Consider the following 24,465-nt stretch of genomic DNA (forward strand, 5'->3'; position numbering starts at 1 on the left):
AATGAATGCATGAGGCAAGACTATGCGCTCCACCGAGTGCCATTCTAGTTTGTATTGGATTTTAATCGTGATGTCCTGCTGTTATCACTCCACAATTTATTTATTGTTTTACCATTATAAATGTCACATAGTCTTTCAAAAGTTCCTCATTCATACCAAAGCTTTGCCTGTGGTAGTGATTTGCCAATAAGGGGTCATCCAAGTCACAATCCCATTTTTTTTTTTTTTTTTGCCATGGTCCCAAGGTCAGGAATCCCTCAGGTAGAATGAAAAAAATTAATTCAAGAAAAATGATGAAAATGGAGGAGAATGGGGAGTTGGGAGAAAATGAAAGTTGGGAGGAGGTAACAGTATAGAGGTGGGAGGGGGGGGGGGGGGTGCGGGAGAGGGGAAGAGGAATGCATTTGTACCACGTGAGGTATTGAAAATATTGGAATAACATGTAGAATACCTGCAAAGAATGATTTTATATTCAGGTATCGAGGCAAACAGAAAAACAGAATAAGAATAATGAACAAAGGGTGAACAGGTAAAAAATGGGGGCAAAGGAAAAACAATGGAAGAGAACATTTCTTTCTTCCATGGTGGGATATAGGGTTAGTATTGACACCATTCTTATTATGAGATTATCATTGGTGATTTCCATGATGCAGGCACGTGGCCCTCAGACAATGACCTGGAAATAACCAGAGACAGAGAAGCAGACATGACAGATGAACACTTTTGAGTGTTAAAGCATTGGCATCACTCGGACCTCAACATTGGAGTCAACAATGACTCATAATTTCTTCCCATTAGCCGGAGGACATTTAACATGCTGTAGGATGTTTTTGGAAAAAAAGGGGGGAGGGTATCATTGGTATGGGAAGAGAGATTTGGGACCTCATGTTTTTCTGGAATGTCAGAATTAAAGCAGTCAGCCTTAGCATGAGCAGTGTTCATTGTGATCTCCATCTTTCAAAAGTGAAGGAACTAATGATGTGTATGTTCCAGAGACAGACCTGATCAGCTGACAACAACTTTTTTGTAGATAGAGGGATGCCTCTAAGTCTAAGGTCAGGCCTCAGGTGGAGCTGATGTTCAGTTCAGGAATGGCTGAGGTAACAAACACATGTGGTTGTGATCTTTATAAAGAGACTGCAGGTTCCCATTAGTAGGGCTGGTTTTCAAGGAATAAAACTCAAGCTTCTTTCTGGCAATTGCCGACCCACACGAAACATGATTACAGTTTTTGACAGGATCACGAGAGGTGTGAAGACATGAACTGAAGAATTTTGAGAAATTAGTCCCAGCACATTGTCCATATTCAGATATAAAGAGATCTTTGGGCTAGATAAATCTTCCTGATTAACCTGAAAGACACAGCAGTACCTTAATTGTTCCCTGAAGACTGCCAGAGAGACATCAACTTCCCTTCATGATGTAAGGAGAGGCGAGGAAGGGCAGGAAAGGTTGGAGGGGAAGTTGGTCATGATCAAGTCAAGGAGTGAGTATAAGCAATTCTGTGAAACCGATATTGGGAATCCAATTTCACTACAGTCATGTAAAAAAGTAAATACACCCCATGTAAAGTTTTGACTTTTTCAACATACTTAAACATACAGCTATTTGATCTTCATTTCAGCAATATTGATAGATAAAGGTGATATAATATAACAAATATCATGAAACATTTACATTTTGTAGTCCATTGTATAATTTAAATAAACATAAATGCAAATTTTGCATGTGGAAAAAGTAAGTACACCCCTACATTTATCACTATTTCAAATACCTAAAATTTGAATCAGGTGCACCAGCTCAGGTGCAAATGATTAGAACACCGTTAGACAGGATCTTGGAGGAACCTTTCTTATTTAAACCTCAGACATTTCGTTTGGTTTACTCTTTGTTGTTGAAGTGTGCAGCGTCACCATGCCTAGATCAAAAGAGCTCTCTGAGGCCTTCAGAAAGAAGGTTATAGATGCCTACGAGTCTAGGAAGGGATTTAAAAAGATCTCCAAACAATTTGAAATCAATCATTCGACTGTCCGGAAGATCATCTACAAGTGGAGAAGATTCCAAACAACTGCCAACTTGTTCAGGCCAGGCCGCCCCAGCAAGTTCAGCCCGAGAGCAGACCGCAAGATGCTGAAAGAAGTCTCTAAGAACCCCGGAATGTCATCACGGGACCTACAGGTAGCTCTTGCCACTGTTGATGTCAAAGTGCACGAGTCTACCATTTGAAAGAGGTTGCACAAATTTGATCGACATGGGAAGTGTGCCAGGAGGAAACCTTTGCTGTCCAGAAAGAACATCAGGGCAAGACTAAAGTTTGCCAATGAACACCTAGGCAAAGACCAGCACTTCTGGAACAATGTGCTCTGGACAGATGACTCAAAGGTAGAGCTATTTGGCCACAGTACCAGAAGACATGTTTGGCGAAAACCAAAGACAGCATTTGACCACAAGAACCTGATACCAACTGTAAAGCATGGTGGTGGAAATATTATGGTTTGGGGCAGCTTTGCTGCATCAGGGCCTGGGCCGCTCACCATCATAGAACCCTCTATGAATTCTTCACTGTACCAGAGGGTGCTTGAGGATAATGTGAGGACATCTGTCGGAAAGTTGAAGCGCAACCGAAGGTGGGCCTTGCAACATGACAATGACCCTAAACATACCAGTAAATCGCCCAAGGAATAGCTGAAAAGAAAGAAATGGAGGGTTCTGGAATGGCCAAGTCAAAGCCCAGATCTAAATCCCATCGAGATGTTGTGGGGGGATTTGAAACGAGCTGCGCATGCAAGAAACCCCTCAAACATCGCAGCTGAAATAATTCTGCATGGAAGAGTGGGCAAAAATTTCTCCCAGTCGATGTCAGAGACTGGTAGACAGTTATAAGAAACGCCTACTTGAGGTTGTTTCTGCCAAAGGGGGCAATACCACCTATTCGAGCCAAGGGTGTACTTACTTTTTCCACATGTGAAATTTGCATTTATGTTTATTTAAATTATACAATGGACTACAAAATGTAAATGTTTCATGATATTTGTTATATTATATCACCTTTATCTATCAATATTGTTGAAATGAATATCAAATAGCTGTATGTTGAAATATGTTGAAAATGTCAAAACTTTACATGGGGTGTACTTACTTTTTCACGTGACTGTATATATATATATATATTGTTGCGAATATGGAATTTGGCCTCCATATCCGCTTGTAAATATTCCCCTATTTTCTCCGATACTCCCCAACTCTCCCTTACCCCATTCCCTAGTCCCATTGTCTGTAAACAACACCCATTAGAGCCGATCTTCCCCTTCATCCCCCCATTAAATGTCGTGCCCAGGTCCCCGCACCACACGTAGACAATTATAGGACATCTTGCTAGTTATTCTTAATCTATGTCAGTTAAGGACTTGTTTCCATTAATTATGACTCTTCGTTGCACCAGAATGTGATTATATGGCACCTGTTAGGAAGTTTAGGACCTCCCCATACCTCTCCGCATCTCTTCCCCATGAAGAAGCGCCAACTACAACAACAACAACAAAAGAGGGGGGCGGCGCGGTGACGGCATGGGGAGTGGGCGTCCTCCTTCCGGCTCGGTTAGCCACCATTGACCACGCGCTCCACGGGGTTACCACGAAGGGGCTCCCTGTCGGCCCCTCGTCAAGGGCGGAGCCGGTAACCCCCGCACCCAATGAGAAGCCATGGGCCGATGCCATCTGGGGCGGCGCTAACGAGCCGAGGGCGTGTCACTCCCCGCCGGATATACGCGGCCCCGCGCCGGATGTGACGAGAGATGCGCCCCGAGCTTGGAAGGACAAGACGCCACCCTCCCGAGCGCTGAGCGACCTCCCCGGCATCTCCACCAAAGTCGCGACCCACGAGCGCTGAGCGACCTCCCCGCATCTGCTGGACACCACCGTACGTGATTCTGTCCCGGAGCCAGGTGCACCTGAGCCATCGACTGCCGCTTTCCTTGCCATCAAATCCCGTGTGAGTCAGCGTTGTCCCGTTTATCTGTGGTCTGTCTAGGGTTAATATAAGGTTGTGTCTAAGTGCCCACCTTCCTATGTTTCCCTCTTGTCCCTGTAATCTAACCTTTTCCGCCTTAATATAACCTCCTCCGGAGGTCTTGAGAACTGAACCCCTGGTGTCGTATTGTGTGATTGTAATCCAGCCGGGTGTCTTCTTTTTCTTATTGAGCCAGCATAGCGCGATTAGTCAACCCCGGGTGCAATCGGGGTAACTTGTACGGATACGGCGGCCATCCCGCTCGGCCCACCATACCATCAAAGTCGTATCTGTAACAATTGGTGTCGAGGAGTGGGATTCGAACCCGGGACTAAATTAGTTAGGCCCAAATTTTGGGAGGGAAAATCGATTCGGAGCGCGTTTCCCGCGCGAAATTATAACGGCGAAATTTCAATTTGTTTTACGAAAATAAAAAATAAAAACCGAATTTTGAAAGTCGCGCTATGGCGGATCAAGACAGCTGGGGTCCGGTAAAGGAGAGTGAGGTAGGGTCGATCCAGGACCAAAATGAGGGACAGGAGGAGAGCGAAGCAGTGAGGGCGGCAGGTTCGCAAAATAGCGCCGTCACGCACGAAGAAGCGGGCGCGCAAAATGGCGCCTCGCTGATCACCGCGCCAGCGACCGTGGCAGCGCCCCCGGTGGATTGGAATTTGTTTTTTATGCAAATGAAGGCCCTTATGGACAAGAATAATGAAGAAATGGAAAGCAGAATAATGATGGGAATGAGGGCTGATAGTGAGCGGTTGGGAAACCAAATGGGGGTAATGAGGGACGAAGCGAGGGCTCAGAGTGAGCAAATGGGGGTAATGAGGGACGAAGCGAGGGGTACCAGTGAGGGATTAGACAATAATTTTAAGGGATTAGACGATAATTTTAAGGGATTAGACAATAATTTTAAGGGATTAGACATGAAATTTGGGAAATTAGACGATAGATTAGGGGAAATACAGGAGGGGTTAACGGGGGTAGAAAACAGAATGGCCGCTCAAGAGAATCAAATGGAAGGGATGCAAAAAGGGTTAGAGGGGTTAGAAAACACCATGGAAGGCAAATTGAGGGACATGAGGGACCAAGCGGAAAGGGAAGTTAACCAAATGGGGCAGCAGATAGAGGGGGTCAGAATGGGGGTAGAAACCAAACTGGATGCTCACAGGGAGGAAATGGAGCAGATGAGGGTGGCATCTGGGCAGGAGATGCAAGTGATGGGAGAGGAGATCAGAAGAGGAGTGAGTGAGGAGGTCGGAGGAGTGCGCGAGGAGGTGAGGCACTGTAAGGAGCGCATGGAGAAAGAGGTGAGAAAGGGGACTGTAAAATTGCAAGGTGGTATAGAGGAGTTGACGCTGGGAGTAGAACAACTGACAGTGGGACAAAAGGAGTTGGGGGACCAGGTAAAGAAGAACACAGCGGTAATAGAGGGTTTAAAATCGACACAGAAGGAGATGAAAAAGGACGTAGGGGTAATTAAAAAAGAGTGCCAGACGGTACATGAGGACCTGACGAGGAAAATGGACGAGGTCATAGAGGTAATGGAGACGAAGGACCGGCAGGTGAGGACGCACCTGGAAACGGTCAAGGTAGCCTTGGAGGACGAGCTTGAGGAGACGTACCGGGGAATAAAAGAGGTGAAGCACAAATTAGAAGAAGTGGAAGAAGGGATGAGTGAAATTAAGAAGCGACGGAGAGGGGATAAGAAAGAGATAAAAGAGGAAATAAAAGAATTGGTCCAAAGTCTGTGTTTGGATCGTGATGATGTGCTCATTAACCGGATGAGGGATTCGCAGGTGATGGAGGAGAAGCGAAGAGGAAGAGGACCCGGTGTAAGTGGTGACCAATATGGTCGTGCGTATGATGCGCCAGGTGATTTAAGAAGCTTGGGGGTCGAGATAGACCCGGGTGTTCGTGAGAGGCCGTTGGTGAAGTGTGCGACAGGTCTGGTGTGCGAAAGAGGAGGTGTGCGAGAAAGTCCGACTCTGGGGTGTGTGAGGAAAAAGTGTGTACCAAGGAGTGAGTGTGCAGGCGAGAGTGAGTCGGTCGTAGCGTGTGTGCGAGGGAGCACATGGGAGCGCGGTGTGGTGAGTGTTACAGAGGGTGTGACGGGAGAGTGTGCGCAGGAGTGTGCGCGAGAAAGGTGTGTGACGGACAGGTGCATGAGGAAAGAGTGCGCTGTCAGAAGTAAGGAAGAGTGTCCACCTGTGGTGAGTGTTACAGAGGGTGTAACGGGAGAGTGTGCGCGAGAAAGGTGTGTGACCGACAGGTGCATGAGGAAAGAGTGCGCTGTCAGAAGTAAGGAAGAGTGTCCACCTGTGGTGAGTGTTACAGAGGGTGTAACGGGAGAGTGTGCGCGAGAAAGGTGTGTGACGGACAGGTGCCTGAGGAAAGAGTGCGCTGTCAAGAGTAAGGGTGAGTGCGCTGTCAGGAATGGAGGTGAAAGTAGTGAGAGTGACATGGAGCGTGAGTTGGTTGTGACAGGTGAGCGAGGATGTACACCTGGGATGGAAGGATGCACACTTGGAATGGTAGAGCGTGAGTGGGAATGCACGCTGGAGTTGGTGGTGAGGCACGTGGTTGGGTGTGCGAATGAGGGCACACCTGTGATTGTCACAGAGGAGGTGACCGAGGAGGGGGTGCGAAGCGGTGTATTGGTGAGGTGTGCGACCAACGAATGTGTGCCAAAGTGTTCGGTGGTCAGGTGTGTGACCAAGGCGGTGAGTGGAATGGGTGTACCTGGGTGTGTAAGGAAGGGTCCGAGGAGCATGGGCACAGCTGGATGTGTGAGCAAGGAACGGGCTGCGGGGTGTAAGCGTCCAGGTGAAGCATCGACGTTACACGGGTTAGAGGTTAGAGCGACTTTTAGCCGAAGCAGGCCCTCGGTGCGTGCTGGGCCTCGCTTTGAACGGCCGCGTCCGTGCTCCACTAGGCGGAGCTGGCAGCCCGATAGAAAGGGTCGTCATGGCGACCACTTTTTGGTGAGACGTGCCGGCAGGTCTAGATCGGGGCATTGGATGGCTCCACGCCGAGGTGGTGTGTGGGATCTCGGCACGGGTAAGCCCCCGTCCCTGCACCGAGTGCCGGACGCATCCAGCCGCTGGCACAAAACAACCAGCATCCATTGCTTGGCTTTACGAAGCCGGGCTTTGGACAGGGATTGGCGCACCGAGAGGTATTAGTGAGTAGACTGGGTGATGAGGTTAGTGTTTTGGACCCAAAATTAGAGAAAAGCAAAATTTGATGATTGGCAAGGGATTGGCAGTAGTGATTGGCAAATTTTTGATTGGTTGGAATTTAGGTGTACAAAATTGATAGTGAGAGACCCCCGATGTGGTGGGATGGCAAATCCACCATCCTTCCCATGTGGGGGGGCAAAGGAGCAATAGATTATGGGGTGTATGGCAGTGAAAACTAGCCCGGGTGGGTTAGGATATGGTGTGTAGGGATCTAGCGAAGATTGACATTAGGTAACGTTAAGTTTAGTTAGTGACTGGTACCTGTAGTGGGGACGCAGGTAGATTAGTGTGGATGATAATGACGTGGGAGCGCAATAGTTTAAAGGGACGACTGGGAAGCGCAAGTTTCAGAAGGGAGTAGTTAGCTGAGATGATGCCGTGTTTGTGAGAATTGAACAGGTGTGATTGCACAGGTGTGCAACTGGACAGGTGTGTGGAGCAGTGTATGAGTAGTGAGTGTGTGGATCAGCGCGAATGCGCTTGGGGAGAGAAGGGTGCAGGTGGCACCAGGTGTGAGAGCACAGGTGTGCAGGTACAGGTGTGTGGAGAGAGTTGGAGTGAGTGGTACGGAGTGGTGTGCATGGTGCGAAGGTGTGGATGGGGAAGAGTGGACCCCTTTCACGAGTACCCGGGGTGGGTAGTGTAAGTGTTAGGTAGAGGGTGCAGGTAAATTGTGGTTGGATATTGGCATTTGTGGTGCGGTTGCAGAATGGTGTTGTGAATGGGTGCATTAGTGTTGTGGAAATGGCTGGGCGTGTAGCCTGTTAGTGTGTGTAGTTGGTTGGGCACTCCACCACTGTGAGGATGTCGGCCAGGTGAGGCCGCAGGTGGGCTCTGGGAGCCGGTAGAGTTGTGGATGGGGCCTGAGGATCCCGGGTGTGGATCGGGCAGCCCAGTGCCAGAGAGGGCACGGAGTGGGGAGAGAGCCAGAGGGCCTTCCCCTGGTAGTTAGGTTAGGGTAAGGAGCAGGTAAGCTCGGAGGCAACTGCAGTGGTGGAGGTGTGCAGGTGGGTAGACCCACTGGGAGAGGTACACGTCGCAGCCCAGAAATTGTACGAGGGCACCGGGAGATGAATCGGGGGAGTGAGACCCCAAATTGAAGAGCACCACAGTTTGGCCAATGGGAATTGGTTTTTAGAACCCATAGCGTAAGAGGGCCAATGGTTTGGCCGGAGAAAGACCCCGGGTAGTGTAAAGTTGTTAAAGTCATTTAGGAAATAGTTAGGATTGATGAACCTGTCGCACCATACGCAGCCACTTACCTGTGGTGATGATGATGACTCCACACCTGTGTTTTCTTTGTTTTGTGCAGGAAATGAGAATTGCTGTTGGATTTGTGAGACGCATCACGACGTGGATGAGACATTGGGGTGATTCCATCTCTCCCTCCCTAGGAGGGACTGATGATGAATTGGTGATGGCAAATTTTGATGTTGAGTTGGAGATGGCAAATTTTGATGAGAGTTGAAAATGGCAAATTTGATTGGTTAGGAGGGAGAGAAGACGAATTTGGTATATGGGAGGAACGGGGAAGACAGTAGGGATGTTTGTTGATTTGTAAAGTAGATGTTTATGGGTAGTGTTGTGTTGTGTGGATACAGTAAGGGGTAAGGGAGGGGCCATGTAGGTTACCTGGTGGGGGGGGGGCGTACGATAGGAACGTACCTGTCTCACCTGGTTCCCATGTGCCCCCAGTGTGCATTACCTTATATTGCGTGCACTTTTGCGCCCTTACCACCTTACTCACTTGTTTCTTCTTTTGTCTCCCACCTCCGAGGATCTGGCTTTGGGGTAGAGAGAGAGGAGAGAGAGGTGCTGGCTACGCAGTTGTGGGCCTGCACTTTCGCTGCTTGTTGCCTGGATCGATACACCATATGGACCGCAATGTTGGTGGCCACCCACAATGGACCGTAGTTCTTTTGCGGCCAAGCACCACCCGGGGATGGACCTATGGGTCAACGGGGCACCTATGCCATACAGGTGAACCACTAATAATTAACACCAAGTGCACCACAAGAAGAGCAAGAGACACCTGCAGGGTTAGGGGTTGTCGCATTTATTTTTAATCATTGAACAATGGTGACTGCACCGATTGGTGGTGGGGTGGTGCTGTTGATGCTGGGAAAGGGTGCTCTGCACGTTATTAAAGGCCGTCGGCCACAGAGCACTCGTGGGTTGGTGTATCGATGTTGGCAAGCGCGCTCTCTCTATGCATAACATCTGCATGTGTTCCTCCAAAAACAGGTCCTGGATCGTAGTGTAAATAGCAGCGTAGTCTTGTAAATAATGCTCCCTACCGGCTGTATGTTTAGTTTGAGAATTCTTTCCGGATTCGGTTATCCTGTGGGTGTGTTTCTGTGAGGAGAAGGGTGCAACGTCGCAGGGGGACATATTTACTCATTTGTGAATATCTATAAAACTGTCGCACTCAGGGTAGAGTTAATAGTAGAGGGAACTACATTGCGTGCCACACTAAAGTAGGTAAAAATTTATCGGGTCGGGACGCCCCGAGGGTAGAGAAGGGTGCAATGTTGCGAATATGGAATTTGGCCTCCATATCCGCTTGTAAATATTCCCCTATTTTCTCCGATACTCCCCAACTCTCCCTTACCCCATTCCCTAGTCCCATTGTCTGTAAACAACACCCATTAGAGCCGATCTTCCCCTTCATCCCCCCATTAAATGTCGTGCCCAGGTCCCCGCACCACACGTAGACAATTATAGGACATCTTGCTAGTTATTCTTAATCTATGTCAGTTAAGGACTTGTTTCCATTAATTATGACTCTTCGTTGCACCAGAATGTGATTATATGGCACCTGTTAGGAAGTTTAGGACCTCCCCATACCTCTCCGCATCTCTTCCCCATGAAGAAGCGCCAACTACAACAACAACAACAAAAGAGGGGGGCGGCGCGGTGACGGCATGGGGAGTGGGCGTCCTCCTTCCGGCTCGGTTAGCCACCATTGACCACGCGCTCCACGGGGTTACCACGAAGGGGCTCCCTGTCGGCCCCTCGTCAAGGGCGGAGCCGGTAACCCCCGCACCCAATGAGAAGCCATGGGCCGATGCCATCTGGGGCGGCGCTAACGAGCCGAGGGCGTGTCACTCCCCGCCGGATATACGCGGCCCCGCGCCGGATGTGACGAGAGATGCGCCCCGAGCTTGGAAGGACAAGACGCCACCCTCCCGAGCGCTGAGCGACCTCCCCGGCATCTCCACCAAAGTCGCGACCCACGAGCGCTGAGCGACCTCCCCGCATCTGCTGGACACCACCGTACGTGATTCTGTCCCGGAGCCAGGTGCACCTGAGCCATCGACTGCCGCTTTCCTTGCCATCAAATCCCGTGTGAGTCAGCGTTGTCCCGTTTATCTGTGGTCTGTCTAGGGTTAATATAAGGTTGTGTCTAAGTGCCCACCTTCCTATGTTTCCCTCTTGTCCCTGTAATCTAACCTTTTCCGCCTTAATATAACCTCCTCCGGAGGTCTTGAGAACTGAACCCCTGGTGTCGTATTGTGTGATTGTAATCCAGCCGGGTGTCTTCTTTTTCTTATTGAGCCAGCATAGCGCGATTAGTCAACCCCGGGTGCAATCGGGGTAACTTGTACGGATACGGCGGCCATCCCGCTCGGCCCACCATACCATCAAAGTCGTATCTGTAACAATATATATATATATATATATATATATATATATATATATATATATATATATATATATATATATATATATATATATATATATATATATATATATATATATAAAATACACAAGGGCCAGTCAACAAATAACCTTAAAGTAGCGAAATTAATTTGAGAATGTAAAATGTGTATAGTTGTAGACGACCTATGTTATATATATGGGTAACAGTCATGTTTTGCCTGTTTTAGATCTGGCAACATTGAGCGTATGAGCCCAGTATAGCAGTTCCAAGATGGCAGCTCCATTAGAAGCATGCACCAGGGAGGAGCAACGTTCTGTCATCCGTTTCTTGGGACGTGAGGGTGTGAATCCAAATGAAATCCATTGCAGAATGAAGATGCAATATGGTGACGCATGTTTATCGCTGCAGAAGGTGTACACCTGGGACAGCAAGTTAAAAGGTGGAGTATCCAGTGTGGCAGACATTGCTGACGCTTTTCTGGGATAGCCGAGGCCCACTTGTAGAGCATTACATGCTCAGAGGGACCACAGTCATCAGTGCATCATACTGCGACCTTCTTAAAAATCATCTGAAACCAGCAATCAGATCAAAAGGTCGTGCACTACTCACTACCGGTGTTTTGCTGCAGCATGACAATGCTCGGCCCCATACTGCCCGCGCTACAGCTGCAACAATCGAGGACCTGCATTTTGAGTGTCTTCCTCATTCACCCTACTCGCTAGACCTCGCCCCTTCGGATTACCACATATTTGGGCAACTTAAAGAGGCGCTTGGTGGAACCACTTTCCGATCCGACGAAGAGGTCCAATAGGAGGTGCACAAATGGCTACACAAGCAGCCAAAATATTTTTTCCTTAGAGGAATTCAGGCCTTAGTAAAGCACTGGAAAAAATGCATTAAACACAATGGAGATTTATGTTGAAAAATAACACAGTTGTTACACACGTACATGCTTTAAACAAGTTGTGAAAAATATTTTAAGGTTACTTATTGACTGCCTCTCGTATACATAGTGAGAGATATGGGGTGTGAAGATAGCAGGAAGCTGAAGAAGGCTGAGAGAACCACATACACAGTGAGAACGATGACTCATCATATTTCAAAGGTGTAGAGAAAACATAACCTGCGATGGTATCAAAAATATCTCGGATAAAGTGTATTAATGAAAATTGAGACTATGTAAAACTAGCAGAGTTACCGTTGCCCAGAAAATAAAAAGTCAGTCATGCAATTTACTTTTGATATTCTGTTTATTTGTAGTGGGCTTTTTATAGTAAGAGGAAGCCACGCCCCTTGGGCACGCCCTTCTGCCACGCCCTTTGGGCACGCCCCATGTCTAAATCTGATGTGCCCAAGTTTTTGGCCCATGGATCCCCTCTTCCCTCTCTAAGTCACTTCCTGTCCATGAGGCACAACCGAACAAACACACGTTCACAAATAGGGATATAGAGAGAAGAGAGAAGAGAGAAGATAAAAGATAGAAGAAATATATAGAAGAAGAAGAAGATAAAAGATGGCTAGATAATGATACAAATTTAAGCGTTTAGCATTATTTGAGCAATAAGGTGGGGGCAAAATGTTCCTGCTGAGATTCCCCCCGTCCACCATCATTCCCCTGTACAAATACTGATAAAGTATGGGAGCACACATAGAAAGAATCGTAGTGATGTCATATCAGTTCATTCACTGAAACTCTATAAGGTAACAGGTACATCTTGGTGGCCATTAATTATTATAAAAAGTCGTTTGAGACTTATCCCATACCAAATCTGGATGCATGTGGGAGTGGAGGGAGGGGAGGGGAGAGGGGATGGATCTTGCCTCACAGGACCTCTTGTCCCAACGTACTCTATGGCCTATGCCTTTGTATCGGCAAATGGAACTTTATGACTCTTGTACATTGTTAAAATGCCAATAAATGACATATTATCCTTCAAAAATCACCATAAGTACGAAATTATTTAACTAACAGACTTTTTTCAGAATAATATTGCATTACTTTGACATTCATTGTCATATATATATATATATAGTATTAGGGAATATAATCTCTAGCGACAGACAGGCTCATCTGAGAAAAAAAATAGCTCTATCCAACTGTCTTCGTGGTTCTTCAACATTGACAATTCCTTTTTCACTGTTCTCCAATCTCCCGAAAATGTGGCAAGCTACAATAGCAAAAAATGTTCTGCCAAGAACAGCTCCTTCACCACCATCCCTCAGTTGATGTGGACGCATCTGGAAGGAATTAGCAAAGCACCACATCGCAGACGTGAAAACTTGCAGAGTTTGCAGCACCCTGAGCCTAACCACACATGCGAATCATTTTCTCATCTCGAAATGCGCACCACATTATGATAGCAAAACCGACTCACGCCAGCTGTGATGACATGGGATCGAGAGAGGAAAGCCGGAGTGGTTCTTGCAATCGGCTGGTTTGTAAGAATCAAGGACATACACGTTTTTCATCGAAAGACGCTGAATTAATGATCAGGATTTCCAGAAAAATATTGTTTAAAAAAAAATAAAAAATTGTTGGGGTTTGACTCCCCACACAGCAGTGGCATTAATCTGCACTGTGATGTAATACTACTTCCTCCATGGTCTTTTCCTGTCACATTTTTGTTATCGGCCGGTGTGATGCACTCCAGAGAGGCGGTGAAAAACATTATTCCAAGTAATACACTCACAAATCACATGTGGATCACTTCAAGAGGCTCAAACGAATATATCGCCTGCATGTCGAAAAATAATTCAAAATTCCAACTGGCTATGCCGTCCTAATCAGCACAAGGCTTGGCTGCTCTCACACGTGGCAGAGTTCCATTTTCTCGAGAAAAAGTAACATATATCCAAAGACTATTTCCTGTTCCCATCTGACCCATAGCCTCATGATGCTGGAAACCAGCAATTTATTAAATTCCTTATCCTATATGTATTTGTCTTTGGTCAAATACCGCTCTTTGGATTCCTGTTAAAGTACACATATATATATCTATGAATGGCTTTGTCTTCCATGAGTCTTCCATCAATATTAATTACTCCCGCTAGGGAGTAATGCATTCGATCGTGTCCGTGTGTGTGTGTGTGTGTGTGTGTGTGTGTGTGTGTGTGTGTGTGTGTGTGTGTGTGTGTGTGTGTGTGTGTGTGTGTGTTCGTGTGTTTGTGAACAAGATATCTGGAAAAGTTCTGAACGGATTTGGATGAAAGTTGGTGGGATGATTGCCCTTGGGATAAGGAAGAATTGATTAGTTTTTGGTGAAGCTCAGGATATTATTCCGGATCCAGGAATTTTCTGAAGGATTGTTTACCATTGGAAGATAGGGCTCATTTTTTTTTAAACATTATCTTCTATATATTCTATATTTAACATTGTGATATGAAAATAGTTTTCATATTTGTTGTAAATGTAGTTTAAACTCGTGGTTACGCGTCAGAGCGGTGTATTTTCTTAGCAGCGTCGTCTTCAAGGTTCTTTTTTTATTTATAATAAAGACATATTCTGTCATTTTAAAACCACCAAATTGTGTATTCGGTTTCCCCGTTTCATAAAATGCATCGTTTGATACGTATAATACTTTAAAACTGATTTTTTTTTTTTTTTTTTAACCTCAGAAGAGATATCAACATTTACCTCAGCGAATGTCAATCGCGGTGTCAGTATTTGATGAACTTATAAAGACTTAGGTGAGTTATAAGTGTGACAAGCATGTGCATGGGATTCTTCCCAGAACAATGAGTGTGGTCGCATTAGCTTGTACGACTTAAAATGAGCGAGTTTTGTTTTGACATTTGGGCCAGTTTTACATGTTGTATCCCTAAGGAATGAGACAAACGTTTTCCCTGGCTTACAATTTTATTTGAAGTCACACATGCCTCAAAATACACTCACTTATATAGAATTGAACGCTGAATCCGAAAATGTAAGTGAAATTGCCTTGTTTTTTTAAAACATTATCTTCTATTTATTACCTTCGCAAAAGCGGAAGGTTATGTTTTGATCGCTGTGTATTTATTTGTATGTCTGTGTGTGTGTGTGTGTGTATGTTATTCGCATAACTCAAAAAGTATTCAACCGAATTGCATGAAATTTGGTGGGATGATTGGTTATTATACGGGACACATTTGATTAGATTTTGGGAGCAATCGGGTCAAAGGTCAAGGTCAAGGTCACGAAAAGGTCAAAATCGTATTTTTACCATAGCACGGTCAATTTTTATCCAATTGGCATGCAACTAATGCCAAAATGTTCAGAATTCAATGCCCGATCTTGTTTGTCATAACTCGGTCAATTCTTATCCGATTTGCATGAAATCAGCACCAAACTGTTCACTGTTCTGTTCCCTACACTCCCATGCCAAGTACAGAACAGTAGCTGCGGCGAAGGTATGCGCTCTACCGAGTGCCCGTTCTAGTTCTAAATATATATCTGTGCAGTGTCTGTCTTGTGTTGTCTTATCTTGTGTCGTCACTGAACTACTCCCTCAAACCTTTGTGAAATCATACTATTCCAACTTGACCCATGGCGGGAGTATGCGCTCTACTGAGTGGCGTTCTAGTTAATTAATTAATTAATAGTAACCATCACATGCACATGTACATGTTGTAGGCCTACTATTTGGAAGATGTAGATTTTGTTTTTTTTAAATAATGCAAATGTATCAGTTGCCTTGGAAAGCATCGAATCAAACTGCATAAAATTAAGTCATCACACAAATGCTATGATCAATTTACAACACAATTGAGAAGGAAAGAGAGGAAAACGCTTTAAAGTGAATTACCAAACATTGAGCATAGAGGGTCCATGGTTGTGACGGTAATACAGTATTAGACTAGAACGGCGGTGGAGCACATATCTCTGCCAGGCTGAACAGTTTATGTTTTGTATCCCACTGTTAGGCTGGATCTTTCATAACCCAGGTTAGGACATGGGTAATGAACGTAGAGCAGCAACGAAGGCTGGAAAGGGTGGAAATGCGAATGGTTCGGTGGATGTGCAGAGTATCGTTGAGAGAGAGGAAGACAAATGATGAATTGCGAAAGATGATGGGAATAGAGCCTGTGATTGATGCTGTGAAGAGGAACAGGTTGAGATGGTTTGGTCATGTGTTGAGGAAGGATGAAAGTGACTGGTTGAGAAGAGTGATGGAAATGAATGTAGAAGGAAGTAGAGGACGGGGAAGACCGAGAAAGACTTGGCTAAAGATGGTGGAAGAAGAAATGCGGGCAAGGGGGTTAACAAGGGGAGATGCAGAAAATAGGGCAAAATGGAGAAGATTGTCATGGGGACCGCAAGGCTAACCCCCGCTCTAGCAGGGAAAATGGCCTTAAAATGCATGTTGTTGTTGTTGTTGTTGTTTTTTTGTTGTTAGGCTGGATCTGGATTCGGACCTGAATCAATATCTAATCGGCCTGTACTTGTCACCAAACCAACCCATCCTTCAAGTTCAGTCATAACTCCTCCACAGCATTTTAAAATATCATGTTGTACATTGTTCTTTGCCCGATTCTTCAATGGTGGAGAATCACTTAAAAAATAAATAATTCTCGTATCCGAATCCATATTCACATTTCTCACCAAAATCGAATCGATTCGTCCTTGTCACACACCCAACCGGTCCACCAAGTTTTGTCCAAATCTGTCCAAAACTTTTTGAGATTATATGTTGGTTTTAGCCCTATCATTCAATGGTGGAAAATCACTTAAAGAATTCTACTAGCCGGATCCAGATCTGGATCTTCACCAAAATTGAACCAATTCTTCCTTGTCACATACACTTGTACATTTAAACCCGTTTTATTTGAGTTTATTTTTCGCAGGTTCGGGAACTGCCGGCGATCGCAACAGGTAAGACACTTCAATTTTCCCTTCCCTTTCTTCCCCCCGTGTATAAAAATCCGCATTTGAACTGAACGCCTCGGAGTAACGCTCGATTGCCTTCCGTGACTCTCCCGGTGTTAACTGAGAGCAGTCATATGACATTTGTCCAATCTGTCATTAACTTTTTGAGATATCCTGCTATATATCGTTTTTGGCCCTATCTCCCAATGGTGAAGAATCACTTAAAGAATTCTACTAGCAGGATCCGAATCCGGATCCTCACCAAAATCTAATCGTTTTTTCCTTGTCACATACACTACCTCTCTGTCAAATTTTTGCCCCGAATCTGTCCACAACTTTTTGAGATATCTTGTTCACAGACAAACAAACAAAGAAGCAACCAAACAACAAACAAAACAGACAAACAGACAGACAGGGGTGAAAACATAACCTCCATCCACCTTAGGTGGTGGAGGTAAAAAGATTGAATAAAATGAAAGACCGAAAATATAATGAGCCAAATACAGTCACGTGAAAAAGTAAGTACACCCCATGTAAAGTTTTGACTTTTTCAACATATTTCAACATACAGCTATTTGATCTTCATTTCAACAATATTGATAGATAAAGGGGATATAATACAACAAATATCATGAAACATTTACATTTTGTAGTCCATTGTATAATTTAAATATACAAATGCAAATTTCGAAAGTGGAAAAAGTAAGTACACCCCTACATTTATCACCAGCTCCAGCTTTTACCACCAGCTCATGTGCAAATGATTAGAACATCGTTAGAGAGGATCTTGGAGGAACCTGTCTTATTTAACCCTCAGACATTTCGTTTGGTTTGCTCTTTGTTGTTGAAGTGTGTGGCGTCACCATGCCAAGATCAAAAGAGCTCTCTGAAGCCTTCAGAAGGAAGGTTATAGATGCCTACGAGTCTGGGAAGGGATTTAAAAAGATCTCCAAACAATTTGAAATCAATCATTCGACTGTCCGGAAGATCATCTACAAGTGGAGAAGATTCCAAACAACTGCCAACTTGTTCAGGCCAGGCCGCCCCAGCAAGTTCAGCCCGAGAGCAGACCGCAAGATGCTGAAAGAAGTCTCTAAGAACCCCAGAATGTCATCACGGGACCTACAGGTAGCTCTTGCCACTGTTGAGGTCAATGTGCACGAGTCCACCATTAGAAAGAGGCTGCACAAATTTGATCTACATGGGAGGTGTGCCAGGAGGAAACCTTTGCTGTACAGAAAGAACATCAGGGCAAGACTAAAGTTTGCCAATGAACACCTAGGCAAAGACCAGCACTTCTGGAACAATGTGCTCTGGACAGATGAGTCAAAGATAGAGCTATTTAGCCACAGTACCAGATGACATGTTTGGCGAAAACCAAAGACAGCATTTGACCACAAGAACGTGATACCAACTGTAAAGCATGGTGGTTGACATATATTATGGTTTGGGGCAGCTTTGCTGCATCAGGGCCTGGGCAGCTCACCATCATAGAATCCACTATGAATTCTTCATTGTACCAGAGGGTGCTTGAGGATAACGTGAGGCCATCGGTCAGAACGTTGAAGCTCAACCGAAGGTGGACCTTGCAACATGACAATGACCCTAAACAAACCAGTAAATCCACCAAGGAATGGCTGAAAAGAAAGAAATGGAGGGTTCTGGAATGGCCAAGTCAAAGCCCGGATCTAAATCCCATCGAGATGTTGTGGGGGGATTTGAAACGAGCTGTGCATGCAAGAAACCCCTCAAACATCGCAGCTGAAAGAATTCTGCATGGAGGAGTGGGCAAAAATTTCTCAGTCGATGTCAGAGACTGGTAGACAGTTATAAGAAACGCCTACTTGAGGTTGTTTCTGCCACAGGGGGCAATACCACCTATTAGAGCCAAGGGTGTACTTACTTTTTCCACATGCGAAATTTGCATTTATGTTTATTTAAATTATACAATGGACTACAAAATGTAAATGTTTCATGATATTTGTTATATTATATCACCTTTATCTATCAATATTGTTGAAATGAAGATCAAATAGCTGCATGTTGAAATATGTTGAAAAAGTCAAAATTCTACATGGGGTGTACTTACTTTTACACGTGACTGTATGTATTTTAACATGCAAAATAAATCAATATTTAAAACGAGATTCAGATTGGAAAAAGGAGATCCTTTCGGGGAGGGCTTTGTGTTAGAAAGCTTCTTGCATCTCGGTTGATTGATTCTTTGATTTCAAAAATGCACACGTGGAGAGTATGGAAGGACCACTCTCCTTCCATACTCTCCACGAGTATGGGGAGGAAGGGCGACCCTGCAATAAATAAACTCAAACGAAAACGGATTTAAAATGTACAAAAATAACAGGTTTATTTAAATAAGAAGGAAAGGCTTGTGCAAACTGGGAGAGGTAAAATCCTTATGCCGGGGGGTGTATGGAACACACACACACACACACACACACACACACACACACACACACACACACACACACACACACACCAGAGGTGGATACTTTGAGACCTGGGAGGGCTCCGTTTCACTGTCTGAAACTGCATATAAAGATACGAACCAACGACACACACAACAAACAAAGTTTCCAGCTACAACCTGGTCTACTTACCTCTACGATGTGATAGAATGGTGAAATGCATATTATGTGACAAAAAGAGCAGGTGATCTTAAAAAGATCATGAAAATACCATTGTTAGTATATGGCCAACGAGGTCTGCTGAGGAAGCACACTTACGTCTGGGTTTGATTTATCGTCTGACCACAAATTGTCCGATTGGTATTTCACAGGCAAGGTGTTGTATTACAAAGTGCACCTCTCATATGGATGTTAAGCAGGGTCATTCATCTACGATGATTAGTTGGTGGACATGGGAGATGTGATGGCGTCTTTCAAAGGGAGTAAGCAATTTATCACTGGCCCCCTAAACAAATTACAAATCCCTGCCCAAATCAGATCCAGTCGAAATTCACTCCTGACCATCCAAATCGTGAAAGACTTTTTTTCTTTTTTGTATACAAGATCGAGGCTCGTGTAAGAGCTAACATTAATCACAAAAAAACAAACGGACACATAAAACATGATAAATGGAGCGGGAGACAAGATGGGGAGAGAGAGGGAAGCACAACAGTACAACAGTAGAGAACAGGGACATTGGGAGATCTGTGGGAGGGAGAGGGCTTGGGGGGAGGAGGCATTGGAAGGGGTGGGGGTGGGGGGTGGTAGAGGTATAAATCACATGGACACAGCTAGGACTTCCAGGAAAGAAGTCAGTATTTCAAAAAGTGGATCTGGGGTGAATTAACAAGGGACTGTCACTTGTAACTCGGGTGTAACTTGGGCCCAATTTCCCCCTTGGTCGAAGTTGGTGGGATTAATTGTGATCATTAAAGAAGTAGTTGTTACCAGTCTAAGACGACCAATTTTTCGACGGGTAAAAAGAAGCACGTCCCTTGTCTTAAGCTCTTTTTGAGAATCGCTAATACTAGAAGCACCCACTCCCGATGGGAGCGAAAAGGATGTTGGGATTTATTGTGTTATATTCATTGTATTATGTTGATGTGGATCAATTTGGACATAAAAAGGCACATCCATGCAAATTAAACACTACCAATTCTGAAACAACCAGGAAAGAGAAGAGTTGAGAATTGCTAATAATGCACATCATTGTAACTTTCTTGGCAGACAAGAGTGTAAAATGGGTCACAAGCCAATACCTGAAAGTTGTACTCTGTGGCACTACATATGAATATAGACTACAGATGTCCTAAGGCATTAGGGTGCAAAGGAAAAACCTTGACCTGACGGAATGTTCATTCTGATATAACCGTGGCAGAGGCTGACATGGATGAGAGGAGAGGTGTGGAGTTAATATTTTAATAGCGCATTAAATTTGGATTTCCCAATCGCACTGTTCATCTTTTGAGAATGTTCATCAGTTATTGCATTCATATCTTACATAATAAAAACGACGTAAAATAAATTGGGGAACATTGGAATGTGTGGTACTGTATTGCCTTTATGTCGCAGGTTGTGACCACAGTGTGGTCATTTTTCTTACACCATAAAAGTACAAGCCTGTTGTTGGCTTGACGGTTAAGAAGGCTGGCTGAAGTTCTTAGGGTTCGTGTTTGAGCCCCTGCCATGCCGATGAAATGACACAAGGTGGGTTGACTCAGCCTGTCATCCTTCTGAGCTTGGCAAAACGAGTACAAGCTTACTGGTAAGAGGGGCACTTCATCAGCGGCACAGCTGTGTTTTCAGCAATGATGCAACCAGCAGCTCCAGGCTTCTTATTAGACTAGAGTCTGCACCGGCTGTCCTTTATTCGTAGATATTTTCGACGAAAGACGGAAAGACCACCAACCTGCCTGCGGTGAGTGAGTGAAAGGCCCTTGGAGTTAGCTTCATCGTGGGAGATTCCAATGATTCTGAATGCTTTGGTTTCAACAGCGTGAAGACGAGCTAGGTGTGAGGCAGGAGCACCAGCCCAGAGGGGAGAGCAGTATTCCATTGAGCTGCGGATGAAAGCCTTGTATGTGGTGAGGAGCTCAGGTGTGGCAAGGAAGGACTTCACACGACGGAGGATGCCCAGTCGGCGACTGGCTTTGGAGGCCAGATTTGAAATGTGGTTTTCCCAGGAAAGATCATGGCAGATAGTGAGACCCAAAAGCTTGAGTGACAGAACTTCTTGGAGAGGATTATTCAGAAAGTGGATGGGAGGGTTGTCCAGTCGGTCTTTTCGGAGAGACATCGTAAGAGTGTGAGATTTGTCAGGATTGAAAGACATGTTCCACTTGTTTGCCCAGTCTGTGATTTTGTCCAGGTCTGCAGAGAGTGAGGAGGCTGCAGACTGCCGATCTGAGGGATGAAGAATGGAGCGACAGAGAGTAGAGTCATCAGCAAAGAGATAGAGAGGATTTTCAAGAGAGTCAGAGAGATCATTGATGAAGACCAGAAAAAGCACAGGGCCCAGAACACTGCCTTGGGGAACTCCAGCCTGAACAGGAAGAGGAGATGAGAGAAACCCATTCAGGGCCACACGGTGACTATGACTAGAGAGGAAGTCCGCCAGCCATGTGTGGAGATTTCCATGGATACCAAAAGAGGAGAGTTTGGTGAGCAGAGCGGGGTGCCAGACCGTATCGAAGGCACGTGATATGTCAAGGGAGACAGCTCTAAATTCCTGTTTGGCATTGAGGACCTCCATCCATTGTTGAGAAAGCAGAAGCAGCATGTCCAGAGTAGAGTGACCAGGTCTGAAACCAAATTGATGATCAGAGATCAAGCAGTGATGGTTGTTGAGAGAAGAGAGAAGAGAGAAGAGAGAAGAGAGAAGAGAGAAGAGAGAAGACAAAATAGAGGTAACAGATATAAAATAAATTACCTCTTCACAATCACAATTAAACTCCTCTTCTTTCGTTTTGTTATCTCCATATACAGGTCCTTCCTTCCATGTAAGTACTGCTTCGTCAGGATGAAGATGATCGCAATGCAAGTTCAGTTACTAAGCAGCACTTGCCGAGCCAGCTGTTCCTTATCAACGGTTTTGAATGGAGTGATTGCTGAATGCTTAAGCCACTTGACAAGCGCTCTATAAGAAACTTGGTAACTGAACATACCCCTGACGGTCTTGAGGCCTGAGGCTAGATCTACTGTAATCTACGTATCACACCGAGGGCAATACCATAACCCATCCTGCTGCTCATGTTTGAGGTGGATGCATTATTGCATTTGATGCACCGAAACCATATCCAGCTATCTGTCAGATTTGTAGTTGATATTGAACCAAACCATGAAGACCCTCAGAGATCAATTGCATTATACCTGCAACAGCAAGGATGAGGGAGTTGATAGGACAAAGGAGGCAAAAAATAAATATATTTTGTGTCGCAGTGCGGTTATTCTTGTTTTCAGGTGTACATTTAATGATCTGGGCTGGCAAGATAGTTTAGAGGGATGCGCACTTGCCTCTGAACTGTGTAGCCTTGGTTTGAATCTCGGCCCAGCTGTAAACTGTCACCATGGTGTTTCATAGGCCCGGTGATTCATCAATGTGTGCGTGCATCATCACCCAGTTGGACGTTAATCTGGGCGTCCCATCTGCTGACATTAGTCGATCGACGTTAAAGATGCTTCGTGAAGAGTAAGCGAGCCCTCGCTGGCACCCTGGCCAAATTCCAAATTCCTGCCCTGACTGACACTAGTAAGGCAAAGGCAAACCATCCAGTGTATACCTTGATGTAGGGCAGCTCTGGCAGCATTGAATCTGCCTTCAAGCAGAACACTCGAAATAAATAATTGTTGGTTTTAAGATCCAATTGTGTTTGAATTATCGTTTTCCTGAAAGGGCAAGGGGTGGGGTTCGGGGAGAAATGTCTGGACCAACAACCACATTCACCTTTGCACCTGTTGTACTCTTAACATCGATATATTCAATACACAAAATTGCATGCAATTCAAAGCATTAAAAAAAAAAGAAGTTTATAATATAAATTCTTAATCCAGTCAAATTCAAAATGAACACAATATTTCATGCAATATAACAGCATGATCGATATGAATAATCGATTATAAAGCGTACCTGTAGAGTTGTGCACTGTTTGAGCCCCTGTTAATGCCAACACGTCACTTTCAGTCAAGGCAATATCTCCCATATAGGCAACTGTAAGCAAAAAGTTGAACAATTGATTTTCATCTAAAATATGCATTTGTAACAAGTTTAAAAATTCAAGTTGTATCTCGTTTTTGACAAGCAGAGGGCAACGTCACCACTAAAATGGTCCCTAGCCCTACTGCTGCTTTGAAATTCTGCCATCAACAGGGGATTGTAGGGGATTCAATGGAAAATCCTGTTCCCGTTACGTGACAAGGAATGAGATGTATGTTTATCATCAGGTAGATAACGTTTGTTTGCATACTTATCATTGTAAGAAGGATTTTCCTTTATCATGATATTAACATTCGCCCTGTAAACATTTTAAATATGGAAAAGTGAAATCGATTTGCTCTGTGGCTCAAGTCCACATTGTTATCATTGCCATGTCTATAGGCCTGAGTCAGTTTGATGGATTGGTAAGAGTTTTTACATGAGGATGTAGTGCATTCAGAAAGTATTCAGACCCCTTCACTTTTTTCACATTTTGTTATGTTGCAACCTTATGCTGATATCGTTTATATTCATTTTTCCCTCATCAATCTACACTCAATACCCCATAATGACAAAGAGAAAACAGGATTTTAGAAAGTTTTGTAAATTTATTAAAAAGAAAAAACTGAAATATCACATTGGCATAAGTATTCATACCCTTTGCTATGACACTTGAAATTTAGCTCAGGTGCCTCCCATTTCTCTTGATCATCTTTGAGATGTTTCTACACCTTGATTGGAGTCCACCTGTGGTAAATTCAATTGATTGGACATGATTTGGAAAGGCCCACACCTGTCTACATAAGGTCTCACAGCTGACAATGCATATCAGAGAAAAAACCAAGCCATGAGGTCGAAGGAACTGCCTGCAGAGCTCAGAGACAGGATTGTGTCGAGGCACAGATCTGGGGAAGCCTACAAAAAAACTCTGCTGCATTGAAGGTTTCCAAGAGCACAGTGGCCTCCATAATCCTTAAATGGAAGAATGTTGGAACAACCAGGACTCTTCCTAGAGCTGGCCGCCCGGCCAAACTGAGCAATCGGGGGAG

At 44.8% G+C, this 24,465-nt stretch overlaps 1 protein-coding gene across 2 annotated transcripts in view; it reads right to left on the minus strand.

Annotated features, from left to right (window-relative positions):
• The window catches only part of LOC137425464 (dorsal-ventral patterning tolloid-like protein 1), a 189,893-nt gene that overhangs the window by 138,240 nt on the left and 27,188 nt on the right, over positions 1–24,465 (minus strand). The window contains exon 3 of one of the 2 annotated variants that reach the window (XM_078776663.1): positions 23,351–23,431. In XM_078776663.1, the coding sequence (XP_078632789.1) occupies positions 23,351–23,431 (81 nt within the window). Of the gene's footprint in view, positions 1–22,153; positions 22,176–23,350; positions 23,432–24,465 lie in introns of those variants that run through there. The other variant, XM_078776664.1, reaches the window with a different exon arrangement.

Source organism: Myxine glutinosa, chromosome 4 (genome assembly GCF_964187855.1).
Source record: "Myxine glutinosa chromosome 4, kmMyxGlut1.1, whole genome shotgun sequence".
Taxonomy (NCBI): Eukaryota; Metazoa; Chordata; class Myxini; order Myxiniformes; family Myxinidae; genus Myxine; species Myxine glutinosa.